Source organism: Micropterus dolomieu, linkage group LG08 (assembly GCF_021292245.1).
Source record: "Micropterus dolomieu isolate WLL.071019.BEF.003 ecotype Adirondacks linkage group LG08, ASM2129224v1, whole genome shotgun sequence".
Classification (NCBI taxonomy): domain Eukaryota; kingdom Metazoa; phylum Chordata; class Actinopteri; order Centrarchiformes; family Centrarchidae; genus Micropterus; species Micropterus dolomieu.
In genome coordinates this window covers 30,126,625-30,138,289 of record NC_060157.1, presented here as the reverse complement: position 1 = coordinate 30,138,289, position 11,665 = coordinate 30,126,625, and the positions used below count along the sequence as shown (strand labels likewise).

At 40.2% G+C, this 11,665-nt stretch overlaps 1 protein-coding gene across 2 annotated transcripts; it reads right to left on the bottom strand.

The window, feature by feature from the left end:
• Positions 1 to 1,105: 1,105 nt before the first annotated feature.
• znf341 (zinc finger protein 341) lies at positions 1,106 to 11,647 on the bottom strand. Of its 2 annotated transcripts, XM_046057514.1 has the most exons (17): positions 11,537 to 11,647; positions 10,721 to 10,831; positions 9,952 to 9,975; positions 9,785 to 9,861; positions 9,263 to 9,412; positions 8,523 to 8,819; positions 7,811 to 7,994; positions 7,348 to 7,441; positions 7,144 to 7,234; positions 6,285 to 6,465; positions 5,693 to 5,943; positions 4,855 to 5,063; positions 3,659 to 3,755; positions 3,302 to 3,434; positions 2,741 to 2,852; positions 2,423 to 2,493; positions 1,106 to 2,013 (listed from the first exon to the last, which is right to left on the bottom strand). In XM_046057514.1, exons 1-17 carry the CDS (start codon positions 11,565 to 11,567, stop codon positions 1,457 to 1,459), a joined length of 2,670 nt encoding a protein of 889 aa, XP_045913470.1. In that variant the 5' UTR covers positions 11,568 to 11,647; the 3' UTR covers positions 1,106 to 1,456. The 2 variants fall into 2 exon arrangements, with proteins under 2 accessions (XP_045913470.1, XP_045913469.1); XM_046057513.1 differs by having other exon boundaries at positions 9,785 to 9,975; positions 11,537 to 11,646.
• Between the last annotated feature and the right edge of the window lie 18 nt (positions 11,648 to 11,665).

Here is an 11,665-nt window from a genome sequence, read left to right as displayed (position 1 = left end):
ATGAACCCGCTATGGTGCGGAGAGCCTCACTTTCATAAAAGGTGGACAGATTTTCCTTTGTTGGGTGAAAACCGTTTGTCTAGCCCTGAAAAAAGCTGACCTATTATGAATGTGTATTGAGTATCATATCAGCCATATACATACTATAAATGTGTAGTATATTAGGCCATTGTTGAGTTTTAAAAAGTTACAACAAACTTAATGTATTCCAGTGTTTCAGTGTTTTTCTTCAAATGTAAAACTGCAGGATTTTAGGCCAGGCAATTGCATTAGAATGTTGATTAAACTATTGTTTGTATCCTCTTTGTAATGTGAAGAAAACTGACTCCTCTTTGTTTAAGTGCCAGAAGGACTGTTTTGTTTTGACTGTTTCATTGACACTTAAGATAGGGTGTCAACCTTTTTGGAGACAAGCCCAGTTGTTCTCTATGATTAGTTTAGAGCAAAAGACAGTTTATTCCTGTAGATTGAAGGGGGGTTTCACGTCTGGGATCGGTGCTCTTTTGTTCGACCAAAAGGTAGAACAGTAAGGTACACACTTCCTAATTGGGTGACGAAGAAGTTAACCAAACGACCAATGGCTATGGACCTAAGCCATTTGGAGGAAAATGGACCCGCCCACATACCTGGAGGATATTAACAATTAATTTTGTGAGAATCAGGACTGTAAGCTGTAAATCTGAAAAGAGGAACAACTTTCCAGTTCACTGCAGTGTTTTTGTTTCATGTTTGTTCTGTAATGCCATCTCTTTATTCACTAATTTTTGTAATTAAATCTTTTTGTTAATTTTCATTGGACTGAGCCTCTCCTTTCTCAAAATCTGAAAAAATGCAACACCATACAAAGTATTACCATAGAAATTTGGGTAATTCCAGCAGCTGGAATTAGTGTCGTGATGTCTGCATGAGTCCATTTGGGGATGCGATGGATTGCAGAATTGGGCAAAAAAAAAATTTGGTGATAGCCCTTTTCTTTGTGCTCCCAATAGGTATTCTTAGAAATTTAGGAAATCACCAAAGGACAGTTGAAGGAAAGTGGGTACACAAATATAACATTAAGGCATAAACGTAATGTCAGACTGATCATAGATGACAGGGAAGGGAATCGGAGGGTGGAATTTTACTCAAAATGCAGCAACATTTATATGAACACCATATATACTGTATGTATATTTACATAAATATATACTGTACATACATACACATATGACATTTTGAATTAACCACCGTGCTTTGCATATTTGTACACAAGAACATGAAAATGGTCCACTGGTTATTTTGGCAATATATTTCTACCAGGTAACATACTGTACCCCCCAAATCCTTTTTATTTACAGTAAAAGAAGTAAAATCAGGGTGTATAATTTATTTAACGTTTTAATTTAAAACAAATAATGAAATAATTTCCCAGATTCTGATTGTTTTGAAACATGTCCAGGAAACATGATGGTTAAAACTACAAACACGGGTGCTGCAAACAGTTTTGGTCATTGCTCTGAATCTGCTCCAGTGCCTCGCCACCGTGTTCCACCCCCTCCTCCTCCTCTTCTCTTTCAGTCTGCCCTTCAGTGGTGGTGATAGACATTACAGCATGAAAACCATTGTCAGTCCCGTTCCCCTCGTCCTCCTCCTCCTCCCCCCCATGGGTTTCCACCTGCTCTCGGCTGCCCTTTGCGCTGTCATCCTTATCTCCGTCATCTCCCCCAGTCCCTAGCCTGTTCCCTTTTCTCGTGAACCTGCTTCTTCTCTCCTCATCCTCTGCATCCTTTTCCTCTGCCATCGTCACTCCTACTACCTCGTCTCCCTCTGCCTCTCCAGTCCCTCCTTCAGTTCCTGTCCTGTTCACTGCTGCAGGACATTTGTGATCTCTGTAATAGCTCTGTCTGGTGAATCCCTTGTTGCAAGTGGAGCATCTGAAGCGGTAGTTATCTGTGTGGGACTGCTGATGCTCAAGCATGTGAGCCCTGCGGCTGAACGCCTTCTGACAAAATAGACACTTGTAGGGTTTGATACCTGGAGGAGAGAGGATTGTATGAGAATCAATAGAACAGTGCCATTTGTGGTTTTTGATACCAATTGGGGGGTTTACCCAGTTTCTGTTCACATCTTATGCAAACGTGCTGTATGTAACTGCAAACTGTTTCAGTGATACAAACAATTCTTGGATTTTAAACTGCAAGTTACTGCAGCTAAAGATGTTATTACCATAACGTTTTTAAATTTCTGGGTTAGGGTCAAGTCATTCATCCCACACTTTATATCCACTCTGTTTAGTTTTTAGATTTTCTGCTAACAGACTGGCTGTTTAAGAAATAAATCATATGGCAATAGAAAGTGTCATTAATGCTACAACTTATCAGAACATATCAATGTTCTGTCATCTTTGTTTAAATAAAAATAATTATTGGTATTATTCACTCACCAGAATGTGACAGTATGTGGGCCTTGAGTTTGTCTGGTCTGTTGAATTCTTTGGTGCAGCCCACATGTGTCCTGATAAAAATACACAAATATTAGCATACAATTAAATGAAATAATTCAGTCTGAAAGGAAATAATCAAAAGAAAGAAATAAGATGATAAAATACGTACAGAAAAGCACAAGGGAGTAAGAAAAGTAAAGTGTAATATGTAATTGGCTTGAATGATAAAATGAATGACTCGAGCAGGAAAGGAGGGAAGACTAAGTTCAATAATGGGGGCCGTCAGTGACCGTTACAGGTTCCATTGGAGCCTCTCACCTAAAGGGACACTTGTATTTCTTGAAGGGTTCATGGATGAGCATGTGTCGCTTCACTTTGTCCTTCCTATTGAACGTTGCCTCACAGAGGGAGCATTTGTATGGCTTTTCACCTAGAAAATGGAATCAGCATCAAACTCACACATTTAATTTGATTATTGACTTTAGATTACATGATATACAAAATAGTGGTGACCATAACTCAAGAAATTTGCTCCGGCAAATTACAAGGCATTCCAAACCATTCAAATTCTAACATTTTAACATTAACATGTTTAATTATTAACCAAGGAGTTTACTCAGGCATTATTATGGTATTATTAAGCATTTAACAATAGGCTCTACCTTCTGACACAGGAACATTTTCTGTTGTGATCAGAATAAAGAGCAGTGACAGCCACCGTGGCTAACCAGACACTAAAACGGAGCTACCTACAGAATCTCCAGCAAGGACAGCAAAAACTAATCAGCCCCTTGCTTAGCTATGGAACTAAGACAATGCACAATTGTCTAATGGCTACAAAAAAAGTCTGCTTGACTTCTTTCTGAAAGTCTGCCGGACCTGAGTGAATACGTGTGTGCAGTTTGAGGTAGTGCTCTGTCTTGAAGGCCTTCTTGCAGGTCTGACACTTGAACCTCCCTCCAATGCCATGAGTGGTGAGGTGGCGTCTGAAGTACCGTTCACACGGGAAAACCTGATGGCCAGAAAGAGAACAAATCAGACACCAGGGTCTTAAATTGTGATGTGAAAAACAGAAACCCTGAACATCTCAAACCTGAACTAGTGAACTACAGGTTTTAAGGCCAAAATATTAAGTGTGGGAGATTTATGACTAGTCCAAATATCACTATATTGATAGCTAACCATGCTGGTTATTTACATGAGGACAGCTTTACATATTCCAATGGTGTATAGTACCTTTTGACAGTGTGGGCAGGGAAAGTTGTGTGAGGCAGTCAGCAGATGTTGTTCCAGTGCCTCCTGAGTAGAATATCTACTTTGACACTTCACACACCTGAAAAAAGTAGTATTTGTTAGGAATAAGAATGATGTACTATCCGACTACAGTAGTGTACCAGTCATACCAGACAAGCTACAACATAAAATGAGCGGGGGACACACTGCAGCCTGAAGGGAGGATGACATTTTAAAAGTGTGTTTCTGTAACGGGTATGAACAGCAGAAGAGAAGAAAAAGATGTCCATCATGTTCAGCTTAATTTACAGATGCTACATTTGTTTTGACTTTCCCTGTCACTAGTATCTTTAAAGGATAAGGTTGGCGTTATCTAAATATTTTTATTTTTAACAATGCATATGAACCAAAAGACCAACACTAACGACGTGCTAGCCTGTCTCAATATTTTCCAACTTCCCGACCCTATCTGTGGCACTCAGGCCCACCTGAAGCCTATTCATTCTGACGATCTTTATAAATGGCTATTAAATATATAGTTTCATTGTTTAAAAAATCTAAATATTTTCTTTAAAAAACTGGGCACTGTAGTTTTTAGCAAACATTACTCAAAGAGTAAATTGTGCATTTGTTGGGGACTATTTTCAGTTCCGGACTAATTCACATTTGATGCTCTAGTGTGTATTGATGGCAGCAGAAAAGTGTAAGTGGGAGTGACTTAAAATAAACTATATTGACAATGTTCATGGTAATGAATGAACATGGTCCCAGTACAATGTGGGGACCAACTTTTTAGTAGGATTTTCATGGGATTTGCTGACAATAAGAAGAATGACAGATTATCATTATTCTGTCCTGTTAGCAAGCTACTTGTGAGTCTATGTAAGGTCTGTCTTCAAGCCCTGGTTTACTTTAAATTTATTGCAGTGAAGACAAACAAACTAAATACACATCTATTGCCTGAATCACTTCAGTTTATTTTCAAGAACTCATAGTTTATGTACGGGCGTCATCAGTTCCACACGATTCTTGATGAGCTTAATCTATGAGAGATACTTTCTCTCACTTGCCTAAACTCCTTGTTTCTATATTTAATGTCAGAATCACTGAGGCCATTTCAGCTGACTTAGGGATGTTTATTCTCTCTGTTATGCTATAATTAATACGTAATCAATACACAATAATGTGGTTGAGCTGACCTGTAGACGGCGATTTCCTTGCGTGTGTTCTGTTGTGGGCAGAAGCAGTGGGAGTATTGGTGGACTCCCAGTTCAAACAGTGAGGGGAACACCTTGCTGCAGAGGTGGCATCGGTAGGTCAGCTGCTCCTGGTGCGTCCTGATATGCTCCAGAAACTGATCCAACTTCTGGAAGGTCTGGGAGCAGGACTTCAGCACACACTTATAAACCTGCAGGGACGTGAGCATTTGTTATTAAACTTGTCACGTAAGAAAAGAAATACAGAAATCCATGTTTTTGGATGTTTTATCCCATTTACTCAAATCAAGTAGACGTTACCTTACTACCCAGCGTTTTCTAATGCATTTCATGTATTTTTGCATGGGGGTTTCCCACCTTCCAGGTAGCTGCGGCCTGCTATTACGAATATGAATGAATAGAAACCTGCAGAGACCAGGAACGTGCTTGAGAAAGGTAATATATGACAGAGTAAGCAAACATTGACTTTGGAAGTAAAGATAATATAAAGTTGGTATCTTCATGTAATAAAAAGGTGCTAATCTGTGCTTGTGCAGTACCACACAGTGAAAAAAACTCTACTAAAACAAAGATAGTGGTCACTTTGTAAGATCTTTGTTAATCAAGAGTCAGGTTTCTGCAGGCTGATTTATTGTAACGACGTTTGCCTGGAAGGTAGGAAAAACTTTGGTAAAATGTTTAGCTGTATAAATTATACATGTAAAACACTCATATGGTCCTTCATGGAGACTTCTTCAGTCATGCATAACTGATCTGATGCCCGTTCATTCTTTAAATGGACTGTCCGACCCACCCCACACATACCTTCCTCTGTACTCACCTGCTCCCCTTTGTGCTGGGTCAAGTGGGACTTGAGCTGGAAGTAGCTCCTGAACTTGCTGGCGCAGAACTGACACTGGTAGGAGCTGTCTATCACAACTACCTGTTTGGTCTGAGCTTGGCACTGTTGATTGTGGTTGGGCTGCACCTGCATCTGCACCTGAGGGTGCCCGTTCTGCACGGTTTCCCCTTGGCTGCCATCCAGCTCAGCCTGAGCCTCAGTTGCACTCTCCTCCAACTCACCTAGGGCTTCTGTAATCAAGCATGGTATTTACTGTAAAAGGTAGCCATGTATCTGATACTGGATCAGTAGCTGTTACAATTAGGATCAGCAAGTAGAAGTAACCTACAACACCAGATGAGGCCAGGAAGGTAGGATTTATTTATATTTAGTCTGTATTGTATATGATGCTGTTGGTACACATGGTATTTTGTTTACTTGCAGCACAAGCTGTCGATTTATGTGGAGTGAAAGCTACACCCACCTAACTCTATTGTAGTTTTATTCATACTGTAGTCATGTCGTCAACATAATTAACATTCACTGCATGAATATTTGCATGTATAAGTATGGTGTATTAAAGAGATATTACCTGTTTGATCTGTCTCTTCTTCGGCTTGTGTTTGATTGTTCTGCTGCTGTGCCCCCTCCTCCTCCGGTTCGCCTGGCTGCTCCTGCTCCCTGCCCCCCTCGTCATCATTGGATGACACTGGCACCACCTTTACTGTGATTGGTAACCTTGACACCGTGCTGGCCACACCCATAGGCCACACCTTTAAGATAAAGACAGTTGTTGTTACTGTGTAATTGGCACTATGCCGCTTCACATCTTATGAGAATGATCAAAGTTAGTGCTTCATGAAACATCTTACATTAGGCAAACTAAATATTGTAGTATACTCCATAAACAAAAATCCCAATAGCTGTTTGATTCAATTTAAAATTACTGTACAACTCACAACACTAAACTGCCGAATCTTTGAGTATACAGAATTGGTAAAGTTAAAGAAACAATAGTCAACTGACCATTGGCTAAACCCTTTCCCCAAACAGTGATCGTCCAATCATAGTTTAGCACTGTAACTAGACATGGCAGGTCTATCATCCTGTGGTTGGTAGAAATTAAAAGCCTGCTTTTGTCCACCTCTGTCTAAAATCAAGAACCCACTGTTTAAAGAGTTGTAATCACATTTTTCGATGTAAATCTGGCCCCGTCATTGTAACTGCATAAGTGCCGTAGCAAGAACGTAAAGCTTGAGACGTAGCACAGGTAATCAGGGCAGCAGGGCTTAGTGAACAATCAATTAGCAAATTACAAATAAAAAAAACTCTTGTTTGTTAGAATTTTGATGCTTAACTGAATATTGCGGAGGTTTTTGTGTGAGGAGTATATACTTTTGAAAAACAAACACAGATTTATGTCCAAAAGTATTGTCACAAACTATTTAAACCTTGTGTGTCTGCATGTGTTTCTTCACGTTGGACTTCTGGGCAAAAGCTCGTCCACAGACAATGCACTGAAAAGGTTTCTCTCCTGTGTGACTGTAGAAAGAAAATTGTTAGAAGTCATGACAAGAAGGGAACTGAGTGCCTGTCTTCTGGGTTAAAGTCTATTTTTAGATGGCTACAGTCTGGCATGCTGCCCAGTAACTCACCTTCTAATGTGCTGCTGAAGATCAAAGTTTTTTGAGAAGACTTTGTCACAGAAGTTACACTTCAGCTTGGGACCTTTTCCTTTCAGATGCTCAGCTGCGGTGACATTCAGTGAATGAGTATCTATCCTACAATCATCATCATACATTTCCTGTCCATGATCACTGTGTCATCATGTGCAGTTTCATTAATTAATAACTTTGCCGATATGTTTTATAACTTATCAATACGTGTTTATTTTAAATGGATTTAACATAAGTATCCTTAGTGGTGGAAGCTGTGTCAATAACGGTTGTAGTATTAGAACCTTTAATTGACATGTGTAGTGTCTCTAATCTGAATATTAGATGATGATTTTGTAACTTGGTATGATATTAGTTAAATGAGAAACAGCACAAAACATTCTGGAACTAGCAGATAATTTAAGAAAATGAAAACTTGCAATGTTCTTGTTTCCTCACGTACCCATGGCTCCATCTAAGCTTTTTTTGCTACTCCTTGGTCGTTTGGGAATGATGACCTTTTCAAAGTCACCCAGCTCTGTCAGGTTGGTGGTGATGCTGCAGATCTTTGTTTTGGTGCTCTGCTTCCCGGGGCTGTAGACAGGAGGGGTGGTGAATGACTGGCTCTCTACACACTGACTTGGAACCTGAGGGAGACACACTGGCTCAGTGCTTTGTCTTTTCAGTTTCAGTGTTCTGTGCATACACTGTAAAACTTCAATTATTAGCCCTGACTTTTATTTGCTTAAATCATTGAACTCCTTTACCATGCCAGTAAATCTGAATGAACAATACTGGTGCTCATTGTTTCTGTAAAATGAACTAAACGATTGACCCAGTGGGCTTTAATAGATTTTATACATCCAAAGAACTTCTATAAAATCCAGACCAGGCTTGTTATTGAGACCTGTGTTTATTTGTCAAAACCTGTAGCCACACCAGGCCAGTAAAGGGACAGGCGTCTAATCGGGACTAGGCTTTTAAATAGAAGTTTAAAAGTAACTACATGGCCTACCTGAACATGTATTTTAATATTTTTGAACTCACGTCATTTGGAGTTTTCTTTAATATTCTTCCTTCCGACATTATAGTAAGAATCTTAAAAATGTATCTTGCAACACCAAAACATATATATTTAATACTGAGATGGCAACCAAACTGCAAACTTGACTCACTTGTACAGGATGGAAAGGCTGGAGACCCAGGGTGTGGATCTCTGCACCAACACTTCCAGCCATATGGGGCAGAGCGCTGTACACCTGGACCACTGAGTTGCTGTGGCTCGCTGGGACCTGTGAAGACAGCGGCTGCTGGGCAGGCTGTCCACCTGGCAGGGGGTGGGCCGCTGTCTGGCCAGAGGGCAGAGCATGGGAGGACTGCTGCTGCTGCTGTTGCTGGTTATGATGATGGTGGTGGTGGTGGTGATGGTGCTGTAGGTAAGATACACCAGCTGTGTACATGCTCAGGTTACTCTGTAATACAAAAAAGGAAGCAGATAGATTTTGACCGAACAGCGAAACAAAAACTTATTAACGTAATTATTAAATTATTTAACGCATATTGTTTGCTCAGAATGAGTCAAATTGGAAAATTTCAGCTGTCCCAAATTTGATCTGAATGATGATTTTGGTGACTAAAACCAGGATGAGGTGCTTTATAGGGTTAGGACATACAAACCCAACAGGAGCAAAACATCTACTGTGCAATGTTATGCTGTATAAACTCTGGGGCGGCATGGCTCTGGAGCTACAGCGGTCGTCTAGTAATCGATTTAGTGGTTCGATCCCTGGTTCCTCCAGAGAGTGGAAAAGTGTCCTTGAGCAAGACACTGATGCCACACCTGATGAGCAGGTTAGCATGGCAGCCTCTGTGTATGTGAGTTTGCCATTCAGCACTTTGAACGCTATATAAATACCTGTATAGGTGTCTGCATGGTGGCCATGGGTTGGTCAATGGAGGTGAAGGCTGAGATAGCTGACATGAGAACATCATCACTGACCAGCACGTTGCCTTGGACCAGAGTGTGTGTCAGAGGGGAGGGGGGGACTGTTATGTAGGTGGATACCTGATGGATAAGTGTGGAAAATTACACAATTTTAATAATAAATATTTGTCGAAGTGTCAGCTGCAGCTACACATTGTTCTTGCTAGAATGCTTTACAAAAATTCAAATAGCAAAACGTCTTAAGTCTGTTTGTTATTTACTTTTACAGTTTTTGTATTCTATTGCTGCTTTGTCCTCACATATACATTCATGCAGTAATTTTTTGACCATCAGTCACTTCCTTCATCTGCCATCTAGATTTATAAACTTCTTGGTACATTTGTAATCTCTTTTATAACCAGTTTATATACTGTACATTTACAGATATACAAAATATGAACGAATCTACTAACTGATCAGACATTTTATCAGTCATATCCTAACTATCCTCACCTGTCTGTTGGCAGGAGTCTGTGGTCCAGAGCTGATTGACGGGACAGGTGTGTAGGTATTGGTGGAGGCCAGGGACACTGTAGACAGGGAGGGGGTGCTAGACTGGCACGGCTCCCTCTTGTGTGTCATGAAGGTTGGCAGAGAATTGAACTGTTTCTTACACTTACCGCACAGGAACACGTCCTCATCATCTGTAGGAAGGATAAACATGGAGGTTTGAGGCAAACACAGCAATGGAGAGAAACAAAAACAGACCTACAGTGCTGTGCAGTGAAGTCATAACCTCTAGCATTTCCATTGTATCTCTACATTTCACAGTGGTTTGGTGACAGACTTAAAAGACTGAATGGACAGGCTACTGGCTGCTCTTGATGTTCAGCACTTGCTGTTGTGACTGGCCTCATGTCATGCAAAATCATCTATTCATTAGTACCGTAAGACACACTGGTGTTCATTAATCACTTGAAAATTATTCTAATGGTTAAGGGCGTTAATATTTATACTATTTATTCTGTTTTTCATAGCCAGGGTTCAACACACCCTCACGTATCACCTGACTGACGGTGCATCAGTCCCCTACTACACCGAACATTGCAGGCAGTGAGCTGCAACAATCTCCTTGTTGAGGTTGTCAAATTTGATAGTAGTAATTTATGAATGCCTCTTGTCACTTTTTGTTCTCCACCAGTAAAACAAGAGAAAAACATACACCTTCCCCTATTCAAAGTAAGATTCCTCGATCTTCTTAGCATTATGTTTTTGCATCAAACTGATACAGTGTTAAAAATAACATTTCATTACACACCTGGCTTCATTTTGGTGGCCTTTTATTTTGCGGTGCTATAAAGCAAGAATATTCTTCTGACTGTAGGCTTTTTATTCTTCTGTTTGTTTTGTAATCACTAAGCTGTCATTTACTGTCTTCGCTGTACATACCCATAGACTGGATAGTGGACGTCCCAGAGACATTCTGGTTGTTTGGGTCAGGAACTCCGCCTTGGCCATCCAGCAGAGACTGGACAGCTAACACTGTCTGGTTGTCCATGCCTGAAGAGAAAGAAGAAGAGGAGGATCCAGATACATGTAATAAGTTACATGCTGCAGAGCTCCACTGCGTTCTGGGCTCTCCTGGCTGTATGTGTCACTGAAATATGAATGTCTTTTTGGTAGTTTTAGGTAATAAGCTGAGAGGGAAGAATCTTTAAGCTCACAAGGGCTTTGAATGACCCCTGAGTCTGCTAAACCTTCAGATGTAAAATAAAAAATAGTGTATGCTTTAAGTCAGGATAGCAGCTTTTTATAGGGTTTTCAATCACCTGATCAAGACCTCAAGTTACTAAAATACACAAACCATATGGCTGCTGTAAATTCACTATCGACTACACACTATTAGTCTTTATAGTACTATAACAATTATACACTGTTTTCAGCAAAAGGGCCTGCAATAAATGCAGTCTGCCAAGTAAGAGTGCGCCCAAATAATTATACTGCCTAGCTGCAGTACGATGATAACAACCTAAATTCATAAGCTGTCCTTGAGGTCGAAACAATTCTCAATATATCTGTTTGTTTACAGTCACTTTTCCTTCAATGGGATGTTTTGATTGTTATAACAAAAATAGATGGATTTACATAGTTTTATAATGAGTTTTCGGCACATAGAAATAGTCCTGGTAAATTGTCTTTGTCTGAAATACAGATCAACGTTTAATTGTAGTTGTAGTTAAGTGGTAATTAACAAATGAATCCTACCTTCAAGCACTTCAAATATTGCTTGCGCCATCTTGTAGCTCTGCTGCTGCTCGATCGGCGCTCCATTAGCAGGGGCTGCCTGTTTAGGTACGCTCCCTTCAACTCATACAACGAAAACACTAAAATCAA

Excerpts from the sequence above, each read along its gene's own strand:
- znf341 (XM_046057513.1), bottom strand. The coding sequence starts at position 11,567 with ATGGCGCAAGCAATATTTGAAGTGCTTGAAG. Across the intron at positions 2,853-3,301 it reads GCACACACGTATTCACTCAG|GTGAAAAGCCATACAAATGC; the intron begins GTCCGGCAGACT and ends TCCATTTTCTAG. Across the intron at positions 2,014-2,422 it reads CCACATACTGTCACATTCTG|GTATCAAACCCTACAAGTGT; the intron begins GTGAGTGAATAA and ends TCTCTCCTCCAG.